This window comes from Lissotriton vulgaris, chromosome 9, assembly GCF_964263255.1.
Source record: "Lissotriton vulgaris chromosome 9, aLisVul1.2, whole genome shotgun sequence".
NCBI lineage: Eukaryota > Metazoa > Chordata > Amphibia > Caudata > Salamandridae > Lissotriton > Lissotriton vulgaris.
This window is the reverse complement of record NC_141697.1, coordinates 617,668,893-617,695,822: the sequence shown is the minus strand read 5'-3', so window position 1 is coordinate 617,695,822 and position 26,930 is coordinate 617,668,893. Positions and strand designations below refer to the sequence as shown.

At 43.3% G+C, this 26,930-nt stretch overlaps 1 protein-coding gene across 2 annotated transcripts in view; it reads right to left on the bottom strand.

The window, feature by feature from the left end:
• PLD3 (phospholipase D family member 3) overlaps positions 1–26,930 on the bottom strand; it is a 270,541-nt gene that overhangs the window by 67,241 nt on the left and 176,370 nt on the right. For both annotated transcript variants that reach the window (XM_086938250.1, XM_086938251.1), the window contains exons 6-7: positions 26,134–26,254; positions 12,951–13,078 (exon numbers count right to left, since the gene is read on the bottom strand). In XM_086938250.1, the coding sequence (XP_086794376.1) occupies positions 12,951–13,078; positions 26,134–26,254 (249 nt within the window). The remainder of the gene's footprint in view (positions 1–12,950; positions 13,079–26,133; positions 26,255–26,930) is intronic.

The window sequence follows — 26,930 nt, the reverse complement described above, 5'->3', positions numbered from 1 at the left end:
TGCATCGGTGGAGCTGTGTGGTGGGTGCATCGGTGGAGCTGTGTGGTGGGTGCATCGGTGGAGCTGTGTGGTGGGTGCATCGGTGGAGCTGTGTGGTGGGTGCATCTGTGGAGCTGTGTGGTGGGTGCCTCGGTGGAGCTGTGTGGTGGGTGCCTCGGTGGAGCTGTGTGGTGGGTGCCTCGGTGGAGCTGTATGGTGGGTGCATCGGTGGAGCTGTGTCGGTGGAGCTGTGTGGTGGCTGCATCGCTGGAGCTGTGTGATGGGTGCATAACTGCAGCTGTGTAGGTGGAGCTGTGTGGTGGGTGCATCGGTGGAGCCGTGTGGTGGGTGCATCGGTGGAGCTGTGTGGTGGGTGCATCGGTAGAGCTGTGTCGGTGGAGCTGTGTGGTGGGTGCATCGGTGGAGCTGTGTCGGTGGAGCTGTGTGGTGGGTGCATCAGTGGAGCTGTGTGGTGGGTGCATCAGTGGAGCTGTATAGGTGGAGCTGTGTGGTGGGTGTATCGGTGGAGGTGTGTGGGGGTGCATCGATGGAGCTGTGTGGTGGGTGCATCGGTGGAGCTGTGTCGGTGGAGCTGTGTGGTGGGTGCATCAGTGGAGCTGTGTGGTGGGTGCATCAGTGGAGCTGTATAGGTGGAGCTGTGTGGTGGGTGTATCGGTGGAGGTGTGTGGGGGGTGCATCGATGGAGCTGTGTGGTGGGTGCATCGGTGGAGCTGTGAGGTGGGTGCATCGGTGGAGCTGTGTGGTGGGTGCATCGGTGGAGCTGTGTGGTGGGTGCATCTGTGGAGCTGTGTGGTGGGTGCATCTGTGGAGCTGTGTGGTGGGTGCCTCGGTGGAACTGTGTGGTGGGTGCCTCGGTGGAGCTGTGTGGTGGGTGCCTCGGTGGAGCTGTGTGGTGGGTGCCTCGGTGGAGCTGTGTGGTGGTTGCATCGGTGGAGCTGTGTGGTGGGTGCATCGGTAGAGCTGTGTGGTGGGTGCATCGGTGGAGCTGTGAGGTGGGTGCATCGGTGGAGCTGTGTGGTGGGTGCATCGGTGGAGCTGTGTGGTGGTTGCATCTGTGGAGCTGTGTGGTGGGTGCATCTGTGGAGCTGTGTGGTGGGTGCCTCGGTGGAACTGTGTGGTGGGTGCCTCGGTGGAGCTGTGTGGTGGGTGCCTCGGTGGAGCTGTGTGGTGGGTGCCTCGGTGGAGCTGTGTGGTGGGTGCCTCGGTAGAGCTGTGTGGTGGGTGCCTCGGTAGAGCTGTGTGGTGGTTGCATCGGTGGAGCTGTGTGGTGGTTGCATCAGTGGAGCTGTGTGGTGGGTGCATCGGTGGAGCTGTGTGGTAGGTGCATCGGTGGAGCTGTGTGGTGGGTGCATCGGTGGAGCTGTGTGGTGGGAGCATCGGTGGAGCTGTGTGGTGGGAGCATCGGTGGAGCTGTGTGGTGGGTGCATCGGTGGAGCTGTGTTGTGGGTGCATCGGTGGAGCTGTGTGGTGGGTGCATCGGTGGAGCTGTGTAGGTGGAGTTGGGTGGTGGGTGCATCGGTGGAGCAGTGTCGGTGGAGCTGTGTGGTGGGTGCATCGGTGGAGCTGTGTCGGTGGAGCTGTGTGGTGGGTGCATCAGTGGAGCTGTGTGGTGGGTGCCTCGGTGGAGCTGTGTGGTGGGTGCCTTGGTGGAGCTGTGTAGGTGAAGCTGTGTGGTGGGAGCCTTAACAGAAATTACAACTCTCAAAACAAAAAAAATCTATCCTTTAACAATGCTGGATAAATTATGACAAGTGCTTGCTACTGTTCCAACAGATACATGCAGAAAAATATGTAGGACGTTATTCTGGAAGGAAAACTAAATCACAGAAAAGAAAAGAGTACGAACCGTAAATGAGAGAGGTTTGTTTGTTAACATCTGCATTGGGAGAAGGTTTTGTTAAACCTGTCGGTGTTTAATTAATACCGAAGCTACGCTATATTTTAAGGAATGACGAATTTTAAAGGTCTGCTTAGAAAATGATAAGTAGCAGGGCAAAATAAATTGCAACAATGTGTGCAGAAAGGAAAGAAAATATATATGAATGTTGTCTGGGCATGGCAACAGCACATGGCAACATAACTGCGCCTTAGCTAGCTACTACACAGTGCACTCAGTACTTAAACCAAAACTCCGAAAAGCCTTCTTAAGAAGCATGGAATTCGTGGTCCTAAGTTATTGAGGCACATTTACACAGTGCACTCAGTACTTAAACCAAAACTCCGAAAAGCCCTCTTAAGAAGCATGGAATTTGTGGTCCTAAGTTATTGAGGCACATTTTTGGGGGAGATGTGTTCCCAAAAGACGGCACACTGATTCACTCAAAAAATGGTTTTACTGACAGAGCGGCATTTATCTTTACAGAAAAGGATACAGCATGCATTCCATGTTTCTTTTCAAGCAGAGCATAAAAAGTTGTTGCAGCAAGGGGCGGGAAGATTAGGAGACGAAACTGAAAATACGGCCGGCAGGCAGTGAATAATTAGGAGGTGACAAATGACCTGGGACGGCTGCCTTTGATGTGGTAATGCGAGGCAGGCAGGCAGATGGCTGGTGACATTGTGCACGTGCTTTTTAGGGCTTGCGCTTGCGCAATGACCTAAAAAGCACATGCACTCAAAGGAATCGCCAGTGGTGGTTAAACACTGGATAAGCCCCTATAGAGCTTCCAGCTGTGCGCATGCGCACAGCAGGCGAGCCCTAAAAAGGAGCCCTCTTGAGAAATTGATACGCAATTGGCTGAACTATTACGTTAAACAAGCTCTGGCCGGGTCAGGTTTTTCAGCGTGTGTATTGTGTCTACGGACACAAAACATCCATGCCTATATTGACCCAGATTACAATAAAACCACATATGAAGGCTGAATCAACATCATGGATACAGACGCACATAAACAAACAGCAACATAATTACCAACAACCAGAGAAATCTCCAACCAGACTTGCCACCACCAGTCCACAGACTATCCAATGTACATTACCTACGCACATGGACAAATACATCAGACACATACCTAGTAAACAAGGAAGCAGGCAAAAGATGCAGCCCGACAAATAGAAAGATGGATGGCAACAGACTTCATGCTCAACTCTCTAGCTTCTCTGTGAAGGAAATAAGATTTGAGGTGGAGATAAGTGTGAAAGTCAACATCTGTCAGTCTCTTGTCTCTCCTTGGAGAAATCACCTCTATGCGATGATGAAATACTCCAGTCTACAATGCCATTCTGCAGTTCCAATATAGAAATGAACAATAGGGATGTGAGCAACAAAAAAAAAAAAAAACATGGGGCCAAGATGACCCAGTCAGTGTGGCGATTGCCATTCCACAGTTGGTTTATACTCACTAGGGATACACTCTCCCGCCTGAGGGGAGTTGCAAATACGGCAAGCCCTGAGGACTGCTAAGTGATCAAGGACAAATCGGTACATTTATTGAGGGCTTCCGAAAAACTGGGGATACATCTAAGCAAGTACTGCTGATTACTGAGTGATTGCCTTAGTGCATGGTCTGCATTCGTACTGGAGGTGTACTCTACAGCCAACAGCAGATTATATGTAGCAGCATAGGGGAAGTTCAGAACAAACAAAGCTTAATTTCACAGAAAGGGTGTGAATGAATATGACAACCACACCATATGAGTCGTAGGAACAGTAGTCAAAAAAAAAAAAGCTTGCGTCATATATATGTAAGAAATCAATAAATATGATGAGTAACAGTATTTCAATTACGTTATTTGAAAAAAAATTACATGTGAAAGTCAAATGAGGAAAATAGTATGAGAGAGCAGTGGTAAAGATCAAGACTATTCATGATCCATATTTTATGAACAGGTTGGAAATGGGCAGACTAGATGAGGCTCTCCTTAAACAAGACATGTTTCCAAGAACAATTCCTCACTCCTGACGGCCCTTAAGAAATGTGTCGTTAGAAAACAAGCTTAACTTATTTGTTATAAAAGATAAAAAGATAAATAATCTTACATTGCACTTAGATTGCACCCAAGAGCTCCTAAGGAAAGAAATATACAGACCACAAAATATATCTTGGTGCTCTGCTGTTTTCAAATTGCCTTTGTTTTTTTTTTGCTACACAATAGATCAATAAGCAGTTCACCTACCCTTTTGAAGAATTTAACTGTGTTCTTCATTCTCACAATAATAAGCTGTTTACTTTCTCTTGCAGAGAAATTTTAGGCAATATAGGGGCCAGTTGTATTAAGATCTTTTAAGATCGCAAGGGCTCAGACCACAAAACAGAGATTTTTAATGTACAAAAGTTACTATGAGTCAGAAAACTTTCCCACTTTTACAGTAATGTCTGTGACCCTTTCACAAAGAGGAAGAGGAATGAAAGGAGCATCCTACTCCTCTTTACAATTTGCAGAAGTAAAAATCGTTTACAACTGCATTTTGTGTTGCAAACCACTGCTAGATAACTGACCCTGGAGTTGGAGTGGTAAGTGATTCGCACATGGGAAGCAACTTCCTGTGAATAACAATTTTACAGATACAGATCTGTTCTTTGCAGCAGGCACATTAACCCCCTGCACTACTTTATGGTGAGTCAAATCTGCCCCTAGATAAAACTCTGATCTCTCTCTCTAGCAGAAACATTAATCACAAGAGTTATCTTGACATTTTTATTGCTGCCTGAAAGCTGGATGCACAATGAACACTGTAGCAGGTGCTTTAAAATTAATGTTAAACACAGGCGACCGACCCCCAGAGTTCAGTGCCCCCCCCCTTTTTGCAGGTCATCAGTCGCACTGCCCTAAAGTCGGCCCTGACCAGTCACGTTGCAAAAATTAAGACCAGTTCACAAACCCATCTGTGTGCCATTGTCACATGCTAGTTTGCAAACTGAACGTTGTTCTCTGGCCTTAAGAGAAGAAGCGTGGAATAGTGAACTTTTTTTTGTTAATGCCCTGAGATGCATCATTGAAGCTTTCAAATCAAATGTATATTTTTAACATTATATCCGCAAAGACACTACTTTATCTCTACCATCACCAATGTGAACAGTAAATGTAATCTTATCATTGTTCAAAGGCTAAACTCAGTTTCTGAAATAGCAAGGAAGCACAACTCCCTGATTTAACTAATCGTCCTTGGAACTACCCTGTCCATGAATAAATTCTGCATTTTCACACATATAAGCAAAAATTAAAACTATGTGCTGTGCGTTCACTGATTCTTCAAGTGTATTTATTCAACTACTTCTTTTATATTAAGCTGTATTAACATGGACTGAAATATTGCATTGACATGGTTGCCAAATTGACCCAGGTCAAAAAGTGCATCTTCAGCAAGTGTTTTCTTTTTTTAAGTCACCGTCGCACAATGTTACCCTACAGTCTATAGGCTCTGGAAAGGCGAAGAAAGAAGTTCTATACCTGAACAAATTCTTGTAGAGAAAGGAATGGATGAGGTTGGGTTTTTTTGTGTACTAAACAAGGAACCAAAGGACATCTCAAGTCTAGAGTAAAATGAAAATAACAATTATTGCCATTTCAAAGAGCAGAGCTCTCAGCAAATAGCAGTTAGATGATTGTAGCATTCTAGCAGTGAAAGCATTCTACCAGTGAACACAAGATTAAAGGCTAGAGGTACTGAACACTGGTTTCTAATATACTGGTCACAATTCGCGACCAGAAATTTTGTGACATGTTATTTTGTGCAAAGGGTTGTATTTTGCAAACTGACCTTGAAACAAATAGCTTAGTTCTTAAAATACAGACTATTGGCCACAATTCGCCTACCCTCTTGAATATTAAAGAGGTAAATCGCAAATTGCGACGTATCATCATAGCGATGGAGGTTTGCAGATCACCAGGTCTGCGACTGTTTTTTATTAAAGCAACTTTTTAAAACGAAAATTAGTCCTCTTTTCCTTAAAAGAAAACGAGATGCATTTAAAAAAGTAAATAAAACTGAAAAGTTTTACAAACATTTTTAACACAAGGCAGTAGTCCATGGGACCATTTAAAGAATGTTTTTGTCAATATTCACTAAGGATAAGGGAATCCTTAGGGAACCCTTCCTATTTGCAAATGGGTTACCACTACTTTTCTGTAGTCGGTAAAATATTAATGTTTTGCGATCGGATTTCGGTCACAAAACATTATTACATCCCATCCCAAATGGCTATTTTGTAGGGGGGGGCGGGGGGGGGGGACGCCCCTTCCAGTTACTGACTCAGTATGTAGTTGCAAACCCAAATTGTGATTTGGTAACGTGTTAGGTGCATACTACTAATGCGTACCAGAGATGCATACGTGGCATGTGTTATGGAGAAGTAGAATCCTCATTGCCTGCATAATGAAGGGTGCACACAACATATGTATCTGAAGTGACTTTATAATTAAAGCCTTTAAGACGAGCTACAAAGATGTTACAAGGTCCAGAGTTTGGCAGACAACATACATCAGTGTGTCGGAAGAAGAATCCTGCCCGGAACAGATGTGTGTACCTCGACAGGAACTGCCATCATGGGGGTTTTTGTCAACGTACAAAACGTTTGGTGGACAACACCCGCCATCTGTTTTACCAAGATTTCACCAAAGTTTACTAAAGATTACAATTACAATTTTGTTTTTCAAAAACAAAATCCTAAAGTGAGAGTTTTTTTTATTGAAAAATAAACAACTAATGCCCCTCCCGACACCCAGGCAATTTTCCCAGGGTGTAGGGTATTTTTTTTATTTTTCGGTTTTATGTAGAGGTTGAAGAACCGAATAAAAATAACATCATACCATCCACCCTTAATAGGGAGGGAAATGTAATGCCCTATTTCTGACAGCCCCTACTCCATCAGAGTAATTGTTCCATCAAAGGAGCCAACTGGGCATCCATTTATGGAAAGTGAGTGGTCTCCCCAAGCCTAAACAGGGCAGGCAGACTGTTTGTTTAGTGGGCAAGGTACTATGACACATTTGGGATGGATTATCTGTTTATCAAACTCCAAATCTACCTCTTAGTCTGAAGTGACCATATAGAAAAGAGCTTACTGATGTGTCTGAAGCAAATGACAAAGAATACAGCCTACTGATAAAGGTTTCCAAGTGCTAGTAGTAGGGAAACCAAAGGAATTTCGATAAAGGTTAGCTAGCAGTAGAGAAGCCAAAGGAATTCCGTTTCTCAAAATCAGGCAGGGTAGGATAAAAAATTAAAAAGATTGGAATAGGCTATCGAATTATGTCTCTGTCAACCTTAATGGTGTCAACATGTTTCAGCCAATAAATTATCAAAACCAGCATTTCCAATTCAAAAGGTCTTGCCTTTGGGACCTTAGACGTATTTAGATATACAGCCTATTATTGGTGGTCCAGCAACATTTACTTTTTTTCGGTGCACAAAGCCGTGAAAGGGAGCAGTGCCACAGGTTATCACTAGGTGTCCCTTGGGACCTCTTTTGGCCACACTAGGTACTGCACCCTGTGAGGGATCGTGCTCTGTGACAGCATTTATTGAATAATACCGGCATGCTACACTGCAACAAAACCAAGTAACAAAAAAAAAATATATATACTATTTCATACGTTTATGCAAACATGCTTCGCTGCAACAAACCAGAAAATGGCAGCAGCGTTGCATCTATTCCAAGCAGAACGACCGCCTGAAGTTAATGGCGCAGACTCCATAAGCAGGCAGCAGGGCGGGAAGAGTATAGAATAGGCAGGGTTTTGTTCCGTGGAGGGAAGGAGGGCACCACACGACGGAAATGCAGCGCTGAAGCTGCAAGTAAAAGAAAGCGCGGCGCTCATGAAATGGGCACTGCGCGGAGAATCAAAATATTTTTTACGTTAATTTTAAGAAATGAAGGTGGGCTAGCTGCGCCATGCAGAACAAAAGAAAGGAGCAGCTGCCATACTTCAAGATCAAGTGCAGCATGCCGCGCTGCACCAAAAGAAATAAAATACATTAAAAATACCATTTGCGGTCGGGAACTGGTAGCTTCGTGCCTGCAACAACAGCTTATTAAGAAAGTAGTGCTATACAATTGTAAATGAAACACACAGAATAAGAGCACATGTAAGAGGGGCAGTCCTTATGGAAGGTTTCAAGAGGGACTAAGGAGGGACTACTAAGTAAACTAACCAAAGAAGAAAAGCATTTACAAAAGACAGTCACAAGAGCCAATTGAAAACATGGGAGGGTAATGGGCAAAGCTTAAAGCCCATATCCTGAACACAGCATGTCTCAAAGAGACATCGCAAGCACTGCTTAGGCGAGATCTAAAAAGGGTCTCAAGCTTTCATTAGGGTGATCAGGAGCCCTGCTCTAGATATTGACCCATGGTAAGAAGAGATCTTACCTAGAAAATCAAAAGTGTGACTTAACACCTAATAGGGTATAAAATTGAACATATTTTACTGAAGCATTAGATCAGCTCTATATCAAGTTAGACATGCATCATATGTATGCAGTAACAAAGCCCTTATCGTTACAAAAAGTAGATAAGGTACTTGCGAAAACAGAGCAGACAAACCGTAATTGTGAGGAAAAACATGAGCACACTCCGTGTTCCTACTGACCCTAACTCAGGGTTAATCAGAGCATCTAGTCTCAACAGAAGGGGACACCCTGTGTAGTCACTTACTTGGAGAAATCGAGGTTAACATGTATGACACAATTTTAAGAACAACATTCTAGGAACATGATTGGAAGCATGAGTAAACACTAATATTCAATTGACTCGCTCCTGTTGGTATATTACTAAAAACCGTTCTTTTCTATGGTGCAAGTTGTTTCATAACATGGATAATTTCCTTAATGAAACATGTGGACCTTAAGAGTTGGTCACTGGTCTCTTTAGGAGGTGGAAGAGTGTTTTGTATGACACAGAATAGGTTTTGGTTAGCTAGTCACTGATTTAGTTGTAGGGACAAATCATTACCCTATCAAAGTATTCCATTCATACATACATACATACATACATACATACATGGCTCAACTCGTAAATAGTGTCAATAGTCATCGATGGCAGTGGGATGAGACTCTAATCACATATAGCCAGTCATTTTAAAAACCCCTCCAAATTTCCTTCGATAAAAATATGCACCATTAAAGAGATTCTGGAATTTTTAATTTGAATGGAAACATCAACAGTATGTTCCCCAAGAAAACTTTACTTCATCAAGATTTTTGTCACACTAAATGCCTATTTGGTCTTCCGACAGCCAAAGTGACAATCAGATTTGGCCTTGAACACCTATTAAAAGTTGCAAGCTCCATTGTCTCTCAGCCAGCTTTGTGCGTTATGTCATGCGTCAATGTACGGGCTTTGTGAGATGTAGACTTTTCTATGATCAGTCGCCAGTAAGCAGAGAGGCTTGCAGGAAGAAACTATAATTAAAGGCTATGGTTCAATAGCGCACACCGGACTCAGGCTTGTGAATAGTAGGATATAGAAAGGTAGGATGTAAAATATTGTAGAATTGTACCAGTGAAGCTCATAGATGTTTTTTAGGATGTGGGTCAATGATGGATGTTCGACGATGCTGAAAGTTGCAGAGAGGTTCTGCAAGACCAAGACGCAAGGGTTGTTTCTGTCACTGAAGAAGAGGGCATCGTTGACTACTTGGAGTACGGCTGTTTCAATACTGCAGCATAGCCTGAACCTTATTGATTGCCTTCAAATAGGTTACTGTGGCTCCTATAGCTGAGTAGTAACTGCTTTCTTGATGATTTCTCCAACAAATGAGAGGAGACTTAGCAGACGGACGTAGGCATGGTCAAACTGGAGATAGTGTAGACTTTTGTAGCAGCGGTAGGATCTACCCGGTCTTGAGGATGGCTGGCTGAGGGCCTGGGTTAGTGAGGCATTCACAATGTGAAGAAAAGGTGTGAGGCTTCTCCATGTAGAGTTTGAGGATGGAGATGAGAAGAATGCCATCTTTTTAGGAGGCAGCTTAGCTTGAGTTCAGAATGTTGGAGATGTCTGTGTGGAAATAATACTGAGAGATGACCAGTTACTGGAATAGTGACTGGGTATTGTTGATCAATGACTATGATGAATTATTGATGTAAAATCGGAGTTTATCAATTTTCTCTGTAAAGAACTTGATTGAATTGCATCCATTATCTGATGATAGGATACTGGGTTCCGTGATGAGGCTGGCACACTATTAGACAGCCCTAAAGAGGGCTTGCTTCTGCTGATAACTCTAGGGATGATGTTCTTGCAGGAGGTAGCTTTTACTTTGGTGATGGAATGATAGTTGGAGCGAAGTCCTTTTAGAAGGGTAAGGGCCACCTGGCATTTTGATCTTTTCCATTTCCACTGCTGCCGCTGGGAAATAGCATGATCAGATATCAAAACAAAGAAGCCAATGGCTGCATCACTTTGTGAATTAAGATCTTTCAACCAAAAAAAAAAAGAACGAAGGCTGTATGTTAATGGTAGCTTTGAATGTTTACAACACTAAATCCCTGCTGCCGGTCAAACGTGTCCAAGGCCTTGGGCTACAAGAAAGAGTACCCTGTCAGGTTAGGGAGAATGTCTTTAGTTTTTTTCTCTTCCTCCCGGATTGAACTTCTAATCATCATTCTACAGATAAATTGGTATATGAAGACTAGAAAGAATAGGCAGACTCCACCCTATTTATATTGGGTGCAGGTTTAGACCAATCCAAATGATGTAATGTACTGAGAAACTTGCAAAGTATCCCAAAAACTCTGCCGCGGTACTCGGAGTTTCGCCAGCAGCAGAGTGCAATTGGTCACGCTGCTCGCCCTGATTTGTAGTGTTGGGTGTTTGTCCCGCCTTGAAAAATCAGAGCGAATGGCACCAAGCGCAGCAAAAGAGGGCGCTGCTTCTTTCAGCCGATCAAGTAGATGTTTTACTCGAGCTGCAGCTTCCTCAAAGCGAGCTGAAGTTTTCTCAACGCGAGCAGTAGCAACCAGCCGCGAGATGACCTGAGGTAAGATTTTCCTCGCTCGCACTCGCCAACTTAACACTGGCGAGCCGCGGGAGATGAAAAACTTTGTTCCGCTTTGCAGAATTTTTCAGAACTGGGAAAAACTCTGCAGACTCCACGAGCGTAGCGGAATTTCATGACCAGACCTAGTAAGCAGCTATGGTCAAGGATGTAATGGATTGTTGTCGCTCTCTTGGTTTTTTGATACATGTTCAATGCATCGCATGAGCAGATGGTAGGTTATTGATGCAAACATATATGGAGATGATGGAAAGTGGAGAGCACAGATTTTGAATTTGCTTTAAACTCTGGGGAAGTCTGGGCACACTGCCAGATCCCAGATAAAATGTAAGCAGAACCTGAAGTCTACATTGACTCCATGCGCCCACTGATAGGAGCCCTGTGGTTGAGGGTTCTACTACAGGGAGAGCTAACAAAAGCAAACCTTGCTTACAAGAAGTAAGAGAAATACTGGTCCCATTTTTCAGTTTTTGCCCTTTGTAAGATGAAGCAAGGAAGAAAGTGTTTTTTCCTCAATTTATCTATAATAGAGAACATATATGCCACATATTTTAAATTACTCATATTCGACTAAAAATAATGCTTTCACTTTGCAGTGGTAAATGTTTTAAATTGTGTTTGGTCATCGCCAAGATGATAATTACAGTTAATTTCTCTGTGGTAAGTCGCAACAATCATGTAGTCAGGCATTTATAAATACTTTGTAATTAAAATATTTTGTAGCTTTGTTTTATAAATAATCTCATGTCACTGGGACATTAATGATTAGGTCTCTCTATATGTATTTTTATTATAAGGGGTTTTATTCACCACCCACTTTGTATGAGAATGTGATGCATTAGTGTATTCTTTTAAAATGTAAATGTATGTATATTAAATAATTTAATTGACTGATTTTATTCAGATAAAGACTTTGATGTGGGTTTTTATTCAAAGACCCGACAATGCACTTCTATGCAAGCTTATTCTGGTGGTAGATGTACTTTTGTAAATTCTAGCACCTAAGAGGCACAAGGTATTAGTTTTGTCAATTACTTATTGCAATGCTGTAAAGTGTCGGATGGAGAAGCCAAATGCTTTTTCCCAACGCTGTGCAACATCGATCAAAACATTAAAAAATTGAGAAAAGAAGCCACTATGACACAGTCGCATCATTCTTCTGGCATGCATACTTCGCAACACGTGCATGTATGACAGCAGAATGATGCTGCAGAATTTTCTTTGTTTTCAATTTACCGATCAAAGATGGTGGATGCCACTTGGATCGGTCAGCAATAAAAATGAAGATTGTATTGCCCAAAAGGGCAAAATAAAAAACAAAAAAAGAGTAGAAGAACACAGAGCGAGGGTAGGGAGGGAAAAAAAGAACTGGAGAGAGTGAGCAGTGAAATAGAGTGAAAAAATTCAGGGAGGGGGCAAAAGCACATGATGGAGAGAGGCTAGTGCGCAGGGTAAGTACACAAAAGTGAAACCCATGCATGGGCGGCATATAGGAGGAGCATAGAAAGAGAGGAGAGAGTTGGAAAACACATGCACTCTCATGGAGTGCTTAATCCAAAAGAAAAAAGTAGCTCCCTAAAAGTGAGCAGTGAAGGACACAAGTCAGGCAAATCAAGAGGATGTTAAAGAGGCTATGGTCCAGGGGAGGGACAAACAGGACGGAAACAGTTCGATAAGGCAAGCCATTGAATAAGAAGCAAGTAAATCAGAGTGACAAAAAAGCCAACCCTAGTAAGTTCTTGGTAAGCCCACAATAGGTCTCTGTATGGTAGGCTTGACCTAAAAAAAAGCTCAAAGGGTTGGCTCTTTAGCAGAAATGTGTGTGTGAAGTGGAAAGTTTAACTTCTGATTTGTGAAAAGCTTTTGGATGACTTTTGTCCACTCACTGTTTAAAATAGTTTTTTTATACTTCATGCTGTAAACAAAACAAGACAACTGCATCAAAACTGGACCTTTGTCCAAAAGAATCCATCACCTGCAGAAAGAGGGTTTAAAAAAGCATGCAACACACCTGAGTCAAGGATCTCCAGTCCATGTTGGCACTCCCGATGTACAAGTGTTGCTGATCAACAACCCAGAACTTAGTATGCAGCACTCCACCTGTCAGGTTTTTCATGGGCACAATTCGGATATCGGCTCCTGTATTTAGTAAACAGACCAACATGAGCTTCTCTGTGATCAGCCTAAGCAAACTTTACAATGTGCAGAGAGACCTGGCAGTTAACATTAATCACAATAGGCAAGTGCAACAAATACTGCACACTATACCCTCAATTTCCTAAATCCGCAGGCAAGAGGATAGAGAAGCCAGGTGGTTGAATGTAAAATACAAATCTGAAATTTGGGTGTTCAAATTAATTGGGAACACTTGCAATTACACACACTGGAGGGTTTGGGGTAGTGGAGTAGTATACACTCTCCCCCTTATTTTTGTGCTAGAACACTTGTAATTACACAGGGGGAATTCCACTCTAATATTTTTTTGCCCTTTGCTTATGGTCAGTCCTCTTCAGAAACAGCACAAAATGAGTCTTGGGCATGGCTGCACAGGTCTACATAATCTGCACATGTACACTCAACATGGGAACAAAGAAATGTCAACGATGTTTCAGACTTATTGGGCCTCATCGGTTTTAGCCACATCTTCATAGCAAGGAAAATAATAAAAATTATGATTATTATTGTTAAATAGATGTGAAAAACACACTGCAACCTAAAAGACATTCTGTTGCTGGCTAAGATCACCGTTATTAATGCCGGAGTACTATTTAGTGTACAGTCAGATTTTCAGCAATTTGTTGAAAGCAATGTGGTTGGGCGTAGCCTGAAGAGTAAAAGGGAGGCTATTCCAGAGCTGAGAATCCAGGACAGAAAAAACCTGACTATTGCCCATTCCCCCCTACCCCACCCCAACTCCCCTTCCCTATCCCAGACTTATTAAATCTGGGAGGTTGATGTAGAATTCCATATGCCTCTGGACACGTTTACCCAAATTCAGGGTTTGAGTCAACTATGGCCCAAGTTTACCTTAAAAAAAGAGTTAATCAATACGATAGTAGACATTCTGTGTTATAATTTTTTATTAGCATTTCATATTTAAAGACAATTTCATATATAAATATAACAATATCTCAATCCATCCATCGCGTTTTAAAAGGGAGCGCACATTCAATAACACGCAAGATAAGTCTTGAGGTTTAGCATTGTGGGTTCTGCTCCTTTCTTTATCTGCGGAGCCTGGACGTCTGATGTTCAAATTGAAGGACCCAACAGTTTAAATGTCAGATGAGATCAATTTCCCTGGCAAGCTCTTCACGAAAGAAGCTGCTCTCTCTAATATAGGGCCGAAAACCACCATTGTCCAATGCCTCTATAGGCAGGGTCTGATGGAAAACATATAGTTTCGTACCTGTAGGTTTAGTTGTGCAGCTTGAAGAATTTTCTGTATTCACATACTGTGCATTATTCCACCATGTAGTGGTTGGGTTCGGAATATTCCACTATTTTGTAGCCCTCCTATTTTTTGTTGTTGCTGGGCGTTGGCGGACTGTGAATTGGTCTATACTGTGGCATTGTATACCTTCCTCTGGAAGCTCCCACCTTTGGTCACCATCTTCAGTTTTTTTTCTTTCTTGTATCTTGTTCTCTCCTTCCATCTTCTTGATGGAGGCGGTTGGGTTGCTTATGAATCCAGAAAATTCTCAAACTCCAAAACTACACCTAGAGGTAAGAAACTATATGTTTTGCAGCATGAATATTTTCTGGATTCACAAGCTGTGAATAGATTTCATAGCGGTTTTGTTATTTTTATGGTTGTGGGATTGAAGATGAGCTTTGTTGTAAACAGACCTTGTAAGACCTTCTGTCCCACTTGAGCTTCCTTTTTCATTTCAAAGTCTATACAGTAGTGTTTTGTGAACCTGTGTACAGATGACCGCATTGCTGCCATACATATGTCCTGTAAGGGTGTATTTGCTAGAAAGGCAATGGTTGCTCCTTTCTTCCTTGTTGAATGTGCTCTTGGGGTTGAGTTGAGTTTATCACTAGTTGAATTGTTTGCGTGATCTATTTTGCAATTGTGTCCTTAGTTATTGGTTTCCCTAGATAGTTCTTTACTATTAGACAAATAGTTACATTATCTTCCTGTTTGTTTTCAATTTTTAATGTAGTACATTATAGTGAGTCTTGCGTCCATCGTGTGTAGCGTTCTCTCTGCATGTCTCTTTGGTTTTTGGAGAAAAATAATTGGAAATAGTGTTGTCTGATTAATGTGGAAATGTGAAACTCTCTTTGATAAGAACTGTGGGTCTGTCCTCAGGACGATCCTTCCTTGTAAACCTGAAAGTATGGTTCTTGAAGTGTAAAAGCTTGATTTCACTCACTCAGGGCAGAGATGGTATGGCCACCAGAAATGCTGTCTTAAGGTTAAGTATTTGTAATTTCGCCTTGTGCAATGGTTCAAATGGTGTCTTCATTAATTGCGTGAGTACCACATTTAAATTCCTTGTGGGTGCTGGTACTTTTCTTGGTGGTGCAATCCGGTTTGCCCCTTTTAAAAATCTTTTTATTATTGGGCTGTGAAAATCTTCTTCCCACGTGGACCCTTGCGTAGGCCACTATTGCTGCTAAGTGTACCTTTAATGATGCATATGATAACTTGCAGTCTGATGTGTGTTAGATATCAACACAGTTGCGTCTTTTGTGTTTTTCCATAAGAGTCAATTTTTAAGACACCATAGAGAAAATTCTAAGTCTTCAGGAGCAAGGCTGCCAGGCTTAAAGATTTTGGTTCTGGGTGTAGTACCCTTCGTTTTTCCACTGACGATAGGTTTTGTTGAAATGGTAATAATTAAATGTTTCCTTGTACCATTTCTATCAGTTCCGAGAACCATTTTTGCCTCACCCACTGTGGGGCAATTAGTAGGAGTGCCATCTTACTTCTCCTGCATTTGCTGATCACTGTGTGCAACAGTGGCACTGGGGAGGGAAGCATAAGCAAATGTCCCTAACCAGTGCATCCCCCAAGGATTTGTGGTGTGGCTATCTGGAGACACAGCTTTGGCATTTTGCTTTCAACCGTGCTGCAAATACAACTATTGTTAGAGTTCCCCACCTTCAGAAGATCTTTTTGAGTACTTTCTGATTTAGTTCCCATTCAACTGAGCATAAGAAATGAACTACTGTTATTTCCATCTTCCTCTGTATGGCCTACTTCCATAAGCTAGGCTTGATAATGCACAGCATTGTGTTACTCGTTACTTGTTGATGTGAAGCATTGTGGTTGTGTTGTCTGTTTGGATCAATACTGATTTTCCTAACAGCAACTTCTGAAAGGCTTTTAATGCTAAGAACACTGTTTTAGTACCAGGATATTGATGTGTGGTACTGCATCTTGTTCCTTCCAGACTCCTTGCACTCTGAGCGAGCCCATGTGAGCTCCCCAACCCATATGTGAGGCATGTGCTGTAATTGTCACTGTTGGACTTGGTTGTGCAAAGATTCTCCCCTCTGTTATATGGGATATGTTCCACCACATCATCACCTCTTGTACTTTTTGGGTGACAAACATTAGATCTTCCCAACTCCCTGTTGCTTGTGATCACTGATTTTAAAGCCATTCCTGAATTGGCCTCCTGTGTAGTCTTGCATATGGGATCAGAGGTATGCATGATGCCATCTTCTCTAGCAGTTTCCCCACTGTCCTCACTTCCAGATCTTTCCCCTCTGGTAAAGGGGAGTTTATAGCAGTAATGACTGTATTCTCCTTTCACTGGTGTACACCTTCCCTTGGATTGAGTTGTTCCTTACTCCAAGAAACATCTTTTCCTGCTCTGGTGTTGGTGATGACTTATGTTTATTGACACTCCCAAAGTGAATTAAGCTCTCATTACTTGCTGAATATGTTCCTTGAACTTGTTATGGGGGTTTGCTCTTACTAGCCAGTCATCTAGATAAGGATAGACATATATGCCTTGTCTTCTTAAGTGTGCTACTACTGCTGCGTGACACTGTAAATACTCTAGTTGCTGATTTTATCCTGAATGCCAATACTGTGAACTGGTAGTGAGTCTTGTTGACCAAAAACATGAGGTATTTTTTGTGTTTTGCATTCATTGGGATGTATAAGTAGGCATCTTTCAAGTCTATATTTGCCATGTAATCCCCTTTTTGCAATTGCGCGGTAACCGCCTGCAAAGTTGTTATTTTGAATCTTTGAGTCTTTATAAACTTATTTACAAATCTGAGGTCTAGAATTGATCTTAGAGATATGTCTACCTTCGGAATTAGGAAATAAGTTGAGTAATTTCCCTTGTTAATTTCTGCTTTTTGCACTGTTTGTATTGCTCCTTTCTGCAGCAATTCCTCTACCTCCTTGAGGAGACAATATGTTTCTTCTTTTGAATGCCCAGTCTTTTTTGGTCGTCTTATTGGAGGTATTTTGTCAAATTTTATGGATTATCCATATTGTATTACGTTCGGGATCCATTTGTATGAGGTTATCTGCCTGCACTCCTTAAGAAAGTTCATTATTCTGCCTCCCACTGGTGTTGTGTGTAAGGGGTAGAGATCTCTGTTTATGCCTTTCACCGGTGTTATTTGTGAGAGGTTTTGGACTCTCATGAAGTCACTTGTTGGTAGGGGTTGTGCCTCCCCTATGTAGCTCTCCCCTTTCCTGTGTTCTTCCTCAAAAGAACTGTTGTCCTTGTTGCTAGTACTGCCAACTCTGCCGGGGTTTTGTTTTTCAATTGTTTCCCTGGAAATTCAGGTGGGATGTCCCTGACTGGAAGATGCCTGTCCCCATAGGCATGTGGGATGGTACTGTTCCCCTTTGCATACCTCCTTGAAACTGCAATGCTCCCATTGATTTTGTGATTTCATTGTCTTTTAGAGCGGATTCAAGGTGTCATCCACCATGCTCCCAAACAACCGTTCCCCGGTGAATGAGGGCATTTAGTATGTCCATCTGTACCTCAGGTTTGAACCCCAAAATATGCAGCCATGAGTGACGGCATATGGTGATGCCCACCATTATCAGGTGGCTGGATGTGTCTGCCGCATCCAATGCTGATTTGAGGCAGGTGTTGATGATGTTCTTGCCTTCTTCTGCGAGGTATGCAGCTCTTTTGTTGTACTGTTCAGGCAGGGGCTTTATAAGTTCAGCCATCTCTTCCTAGTGCTGGTAGGCATGGCAATTTAGGAGGGCATTGGAATTTGCAATGGCCACTGTTTCACAGTACTGCGCTCAAATTGTTGATCCAATAAGGTCCCTCCGCTTTGCTCTAGTTATCTGGAGGGGGCCTGATATGGATGGGATATTGGCCCTCTTCCGTGCTATCGAAGCGATGATCAAATCAGCCGACACAGTACTGTTTATGTATGCTGGGTCCTTGGATGAATACTTGCATTTGTTTCTCTGCTTTTGTAGTCACAGCTCTACAAGTGGTGGGTTCTTTGAAAGATTCTCTTCCCTGTTCCAGAACACTAGGGAGCATTGGCAGGAACTGGTTCCTGGCATGTGTTGGTAAAAGAGCTTCAGGCAGGAAACAAGACTGTGGCCTTTCCTCCTCCAGCTGCACTTGTCGGCAGCATTCTTGTTAGAAATGGGGGTCTCTAGTTGGCAGAGGTAGGTACCTTTTTGTCCAAATAGGGACCTTTCTTCCTAGTCAGGATAAGGGAGTTGCACTCCTAAAATAACCCCTACTCACCCCTTTGGCACGAACAGTCAGGCTTATCTTAGAGGCAGTGTGTAAAGCTTTTGCACATAACCAACAGTAATACAGTGTAAGCACTACAAAAAGATACCACACCAGTTTAGAAAAATATCCAATATTTTTATATACTCAAGACAAGACCAAAAACGATAAAAATACACAATACAGTACTTAGAAATCTTCAGTTATCACAATAACCTTGAAAAACAGTTCAGTTATCACAATAACCTTGAAAAACAGTTCTTTAAAGTCGACAGCTCCCTCTGGAACGATCACGGCATCATGAACAAAGAAATCAAAACAGTTCTGGCTAACCACGGCGTCGTGGGCCAGCTACGGTGCCGGGAAGACCCGCAAAACAGTACCTTTAGAAATGTAGGGCGTCTGCGACCTCTCGTTGAGCTTCCGAAAGCATGGCGTCTGCAGGCATCGGTTCCGGAGGTCGATGCAGGAGTCGTTGGGCCTTTCAAGTCGCAAGCGTTGCAGATCGACTTATCGCGGTTGAAGTCAGGAGCGCTGGCGTCAGCAAGCGGCTGGTGCTGCGGTGGGAAGTGCAGAGGTGCGGTGTGCAATGCTCTCAGATCGCGGTGCGAGCAGCGGCTCGATGGCGGCGTCAGATGGCGTCATCGGTGAGACCAGGGTCGTGGTGGGAAGTGATGTGGTGCTCGTCGCGCTGCTGACAGGTCACGGTGCAAGCAGCGGCGTCGTCATGGCTGAAGCGCTATAGTCGGCTGATGAACTGGAGTTGATGGCGGTGAGGTCAGTAGGTCAAGGCTGCGGTGCGGGATGAGGGCGGTAACTTTACGAGCGGTGCCCTCGAACCACTGTGCAAGCAGCAGCGTCGATTTTGGCGTGGAGCGGCGGCGTCGGGGATACCAAGGCGGTGTGGTGAAACAAGGCGATGTGGAGTGCAGTGCCCACAGGTCCTGGTGCGACCAGTGGCTCTGTGGCGGCGTCAGCAGGGAGCGTCGGTGAGACCAGGATCGCAGTGCGGCTGTGCCCTCCCTCTGCGGTGCCTTCAGGACACGCAGTCGGCAGCGGCGTCGTAGACTGCGTCGGGTTGCTTTTGCTTCTGTTGCAGCACAAAACACACAGTCCTCGGTGCGGAGGGCAGAAGAACTTGAAGTATTTGCTGTTCCTGAGACTTTTTTAACAGGGGGCATGCTCTACCTCAAGCCCTTGGAGAAACTCACAAAAATAGATTGTAGAATGTTCAGTCCAGTCCTTTTACTGGCCAAGACAGAAGCAGCCACTGCAGGCCAACACAGTAAAGCACTCAGCAAAGTGGTAGTTTCTCCTCATAGCTTCTCCAGCTCTTCTTATTGGCAGTCTTCTTGGTCCAAAAGAGTTGTAAAGTTCAGATGTTTGGAACCCACCTTTTATAGCCCAAAAGCATTTGTCCTCTCAGGCAGAGAGCGTCTGCTCAGCCAGAACCAGTTCTGCCCTCTCTGGTGTGGCTTCCTGGCAGGAGGTGGAGACGGCATGGTCAGAGGCAGACCAGGCCCATTCAGGTGAAAGGAAATCCCCTTCCCTACTCAACACGCAGCCCAGGTCTATTCAGCCCTTTCCTGACCCACCTAGACTACTGCTCCTCCCCAGCCCCTGTCTGGATGGTTGAGCAAGAAAATACCTACTTTCTAAAAGTGGGATTTTCAAACAAAGAATATAAAAATCACCTTCACTAAAAGATGCCTCTTTAGATTCTTTGTTCAAGCACACTAAACTTTATTTTTCTACCTAGTTCCCAGGGCCAGTTATGTTTATAAGATGTTATAAACAATCTCCCCATTCTGTCCTACGTGAACAAGTAGCCTTGCAATAGTGAAACAAGAAATTGGCAGTAATTCACTATCAGGACATGCCACAAACACCAGGGCATGTCCTACCTTTCACATACACTGCACCCTGCCCACAGGGGGACCCTGTGGCCTACGTAGGGATGACTGACGACATGTAAGAAAAGGGAAGGTTAGGGCTTGGCAAGTGGGTACACTTGCCAAGTCGACATGGCAGTCCCAGACTTCACACAGGCTCTGCAATGGCAGGCCAGAGTTACATTTACAGGATGCTTGTGTGGGTGGCACAATCCAGAGTTGCAGCTCACTTGCAGCATTTGATTTACAGGCCCTGGCACACTCAGTGTACTTTACTGGGGACAAGTAAATCAAACATGCCAATCATGGAAACACCAATCCATAACACAATTTACAACAGGAGCACTTGCACTTTAACACTGAACAGCAGTGAGAAAGTGCGCAGATACACCAAGCCAGCAAAAACTCAGTCAAAACCAGGAGGCCTGTAAGCAAAAACTCAGGGGAAACACGCCAAAAGATGCCAAGTCTAACACTTCTTAATCACTTGATTAGATATGCAAATGGCATTGACGGATAGGTATCTACCCCCTCCTCCAGGGAGTCTGTCTCAAGGTCTTGCCCCTGAGATTCTGCATACTCTGATTTCTCAGAGCCTGGACCAGACTACTATACAGGAATTCTACTGTCAAAGTCCATACAGAGCAAACTATATCTGAAAGCTATTGGGTGGACTGTGGGACCAAACATGGGTGTCCTTTGTTGCCCCTCCTATTTGCCCTGGCAATAGAGCCGCTGGTTTGCTACACCAGAGCAGAGGCTGCTTACAGGGGTTTAGAGATAGGTGGGCAAGTCCACAACATTGCACTCTATGCTGAACACATATTCATTTTCTACACAATAAGGCGACACCCCTTGGAGAGCTTGGGTGCACTTCAGGTCAGTTTCTGGACTAAAGTTAACTGGCAGAAGTTGTGCTCGTTTCCCAAACAAGCAGATCGGAGCCCTCCAGGGGCGATTGAGAATACTGCAATGGGATCCCGGATGCCTGCAATATTTCGGGGTACGGATCTTCCATGACTCAGTTAATTTGCTAGAAGAAAACGCTGGAAAGGTGATCTGGGCTCTTAAGAACAAGCGTTGACTTTTGGAAGACGCTCCCTCGCACAGTGGGGGGTGGGGGACAATGGGGGGGGGGGGGGGGGTTGTGTAGCATTATTGAAAATGACAGCACTTCCTTGACTGTTATATTTCTTTGTGGTACTACAGGTGTGGATCCCTAGGGCGCTTTTCCACAAGATTGAATCTATTGTTATTGCTTTTATCTGGGGCTCACATCGGAGGCGCATGGCACTGGACACACTGCTGAGACCAGTAAGAGATGGAGGGTTGGCTGTTCTCGATTTTTTAAACCTATCTGTAGGCGCAGCTCCAACGGCTGGCACAGTGGTTGGCAGGTAGACTGACACCTGGGCAAGAGATGAGAAACTTTGTACCCGACCACCGCCGATTGGCTAGGGTACTGCTAAAGATTAGGTGCCCTACTGGGAATGATACCACAGAGTTTGGGGTGCTTCGCCACACTTGCCTAATATCCCTACAGAACTCCTTGAGGAGTTGCCACATGGTGGGGACTGGAGGGGCCTGACTGAATGGGTGAGTGCAGAAGCCTCCAAAATTGGTGAGCTGTTTGGAGACGAGATACTCCTCCTGTTTGAAGAGTTCTGAACAGGACACGATCTACCCCAGGGTCATTTTATATTTCATGGAACCATGGCGGCTGCAATCTGTTAACATTGGGGATGCAGACATTATGGAACCGGAGCACTACAAGAGCTGTCAGTACATGGTCACGTCATCAAGAACTTTTTAAGCTGTCACCTGCCTCTATTGGGTGATTAGGGAGGATAATCTTCAACCTCTTGATGCCCTCCAAAGTAGATGGGAAACTCCATACCTGAAGAGGATTGGGCGGGTATACTGGAAAGAGTGGCAACAATATGGAGAAATGCTGGGTTTAAACGTATACATTTCTATGTTACACATAGAGCGTATCTCACCCCTGGACGCATAAACAGGTAGTCCCATACAACAGCCGCAAAATGTCCACGATGCAGAGAGGAAGGGGCGGAATTCATACTTATGTTTTGGTATTGCCCAATGTTCACTATCTACTGGGTAGAAATCACTGGAGTGCTTACTGAAGTAATTGAGAGGGAGATCACTTGCACTGCTTGCTAAGTTGGTTGCCACACACTCCTAAGACCAAAGCCACAAGTAGATTTCAAGACCTCTATTTTCAAAAGAGTAGTTGCAAGAAATTGGAAGGCCACACAGGGGGGGGGGGGCAGATTGGAGACCTGAGGAGCAACTTGGTGGAGGGAACTAGACACTGGGTAAACTATGCAAGTGCAGTGCTGTACTGAGTGGCTTGATGTGGCAGGAGGTCGTAGGGTAAGGACAGAGCCTGGGAGGCACTAGTGGCCTGTATAACACAACCGGACCCTTCAACTCAGAGTGCATCATCGTAAGGGACTCCCTAGAGAGGAATTCTTAATCAAGATGGCAGATCCCCCTGGGTGGGAGTTGCTGGCACTGGTGGTATGATAGGTCTCCACTGACTCTCCAACACAATTTGAAGGCTCTTTGAGACTATGTATATGGTGATAATGCTCTCTTAATTGTAATTCCGACCTGTAGGAAATAGCTCAGGGGCGAGGGGGATTGTACAAGTTTGGCAGCAACTATTATGCAATTATCAAGCCCATACCAAGATGACTAAATCACTTCACATAACTGTTTGTTGTGGTTTACAGATGTAAACCAATAAAATATGTTTACCCAAAAAAATAATTAAAGATAAACATGGAACAAGTCACCAAACTGACCCTGAAATTTTAAATTTCTACACTAATCTTTATTGTTCTGAAATCTCCCCATAACGTAAACCTCAGACGCATTATTTGCCTTTATTCCTGGAAATCGATACAAACACGATAATACTTCGCCTCTGGACAGGCAACTTTTAGTAGCTAAGCTGTTTGATGCTTTATAAAAATTACCCACAGATAAAGCCCGGAAGAGTTTTCCGTGGAATTGTACTCCAAATTCTCTAAACAACTTATTCGCAAACTTCTCTTACTTTTAAAAATGTTCGCTACATTATCAAAGCACATGGATTCTTACTCGAAGCTATGCTTTGTTTGATTCCCAAAAAAGAAAAAGATTTAACCTTGAGTTGGAATTACAGACCAATTTTGCTTATTGAATAGGACTGAAGCATTTCTGCGCAATTGCTGGCTTTATGTATTAAATGTTTTTTGTTTCCGATCAGTACTAACTATTCAAGACTTTTTTCACCCTATTAAAGGATTATTCAATGATATCAGGTAATAAATTGAACATTGATGAATCAGGAGGTACTCCCCCTTAACACATACTGTCTTAAAGACATGTGTACAGATTCAGATTTCACATGCTGTCATACCTCGATCAAATCCTATGAATTAGATACAATTCTTATTTACAGGAAACTATACGGATAAAACTTGTGGATAGTTAGACAAAAAATACTTACACTCTCAGAACAATGTTTACTGGTATTTTTCTAATGATGAAGTCAATTAGACACCATTAAGATGATGATACGGCCTTTAATAAACTTATACTTATCCATATTATGGGCAAAATGCCCTTGGTTATGTTTTTTTATTTTTAAATTGCTCATGAGAAATTTTTTCTGAAAAAACAGGAAAGCACTAATTTCCTTGCTTAAACTCCAACACCTCAAAGCTCTTTATGCGGTGCCGTTTACTAATTAAAAAAAAAAATCACACTGCTTATACTCTGAAACAGATTTGGATCTCTTTCTATGAAAATCCCAGTTCCATCCCCACTATTTTGCAATAGCTAGAAAGTTCCATTTACACCCCTTTCCCCTTACATTATTTGGTACGTATTTCAACTCTTATTACTTTCTGTCTCGCTAGCAAAGCCTCTTGTCACATATTTGCTCTCCGACAATGAGAACTTCCTGTTGTCCCCTCTTTGGAATATCAAAATAAATGATAGAGTTAGATTTTAGAGGGACTAGTTCCCGCCGGGTATAGTTACGGTAAATCAAGTCTTTTTCGAACCCCCTTAATCAATTTTGGCTTCATCTGCTGTTACAGATCACCAATAAGATAGGTTTTCACCCTTTATACCCTTTGTTTCTCTCTAATAGGCTACTTTTCCAATCCCCTTCCTTCCTTCATGTCCACCTTATTATAAAAATGATAAAATTATATATTATCTTATTGTTCACTGGAATACATATTTGCATAGTTTGCATACCGTTGCAAGTTATCTCTGATATTAATCTTTAATCTGTGTTAGGTTACAATGCTAATTACACCTACTTTATTCTAGTGAGTTTTATATTTTTCATGTTTTATTCACATCACTGTAAGTATTGCAAATCTTTCATAAAACAATTTTGAACTAAAAATAGAAAAAAGACGAGGCAAGTGATGGAAGTTGAGAACGGTTACAGAACTGGAATAGCAAATTTGAAAGCCTAAAGAAAATCTATTACGACTGTCAATTCATCGCACATGGCACCTGCTGGAAAGGGTCAATTGTAAGAACTAATAACATCTCTTACCCTCTTGGGACTCGTGGCCACAAGTATTTTTGTGCTTGGAGGATCTTAAGTTACACTCACTGTAGTTTACTAACCGATACACAACATTTTTAGAAGACAGAAAGTAGGTGCAAATTACAAATTGCTAACACAGCAAAAGGTGAGGTAAGCATCGGGAAAATCAATCATTTGCATTATGGGTTCAGTCCCTGCTACTCTCCCAAGTAGTGTGCAAAGTGAGAGGTAATCAGTTTGAGAGCGATTCCTTGACAAAATGTTTATAGGAGGCTCATAGTCCTTCCTATCAGTTCCTCCAAAAAAGGCAGTAACCGTAACAATATTAAACTGATCCTCTGACCTGGACAGCCAGGTCCATGATTTATGGAGCAAAAATAGAATATTCCCCTAGACATTTGGTATTTAACTCAGATATTGCATGATTCTCGTTTGAGCAAACTGTAAACTTTCTCCTTGTTTCACACCACAGCCCCCTTGCTTCAGTCTCTTACACTCCTCTTCACGGTGTTCCCACACTAACTGCTCTGCAGGAGAGGACACATACACGCCCCTAATGGATTGAACACAAGGCCAATGTCTCCCACCAAAAAAACAATGCGCGATGGCTCAACTGTGTTGTACTCTGTGCTTTGCAGCCAATCCCCAGAGTTTCTAATTCTCCACTCTCTTAACATGAGGGAGGTTAAAACCACACTAATCACCATATCTTTTTCAGACGTATCTACGAGGAATGCCCAAGATGTATTTGGTATACGTTTTAAGTGTAAAGAGTTCACTTCAGGCCTATCTGTACCATCGCTGCTCCTTATCACCATATACCGGTAGATTTACTCTAGCACCTGTTCCTTTACTTCCCTAAAGGGAATAGATACATTTCCTCTCCTGTTGGCACTAGGCTGCAGTTAGGAAGCATCTGTGACAAGTTTCATTAAACAGCTTTTGTAAGACTTTTAAAGCGGACAGGAACAGTAATCCACAACACGGCAGAGTGCTTGTTCTTGTTTGATCAAACGGAATCATTCTTACCAGCCTCCTTCAGGGCATTGAGATCATTCATCCGTATAGGTGAGTTTGGTGGATCTACAGCGATCCGTAGTGTGATGCCTCTTTGAGGTAGGTTCAGAAGTTCTTTGAGTATATGTTCACCCTAATATACACAAGAAAAACATAGCAATCACAAGCCGTCCCACTAAGGTATATTGTGCTACAAAACAGTTCACACACTTGAGTTGCGCTACTTTAAAAACAGAGCCTACCAGACCTGCTGGACATCACATGGAGCATCTGAATGGGTCATCTGTCTTTCATCCCAGAGAGCAAGCAACTTTTGGTTGTTGCTGCTGTGGAGGTGTTCCAAGGGATCATGATGAAGTCCTAATTATTGAAAACAAGCTACACTGAGGAGACCCTTTGAAGATGAGGGATCGTTTTTTGAGATTCTTGAAAATAAGGATGGTGGCAGTTAGGGCCAGGATGACCAGAGCATCACAACAGAAAACTAGAACAGATCTCCTCCATAAAAGGAGGACTACAATTGGACAGCAAACCCTGGCAAAGAAGGACAACAACAGCCAACCCAAGCACATCAGAATGCGGCAAAATCCATAGATATAGAAGCCAGGATAATGAGGATGTGGAGTAACGGTCTGAGCTGCCGATTACAGAGCCAGTGGGAATGAGGTTCGAGTCTTGGCATCAACACCCTGTGATTCTGGGCACATAACTTAATCTCACTGCGCTATAATTCAGCGCCCTGAGACCGTCACAAGTGATTTGCTGCGCTTTACAAATCCTGGATTGGATTGAAATGAAGAAACATATTA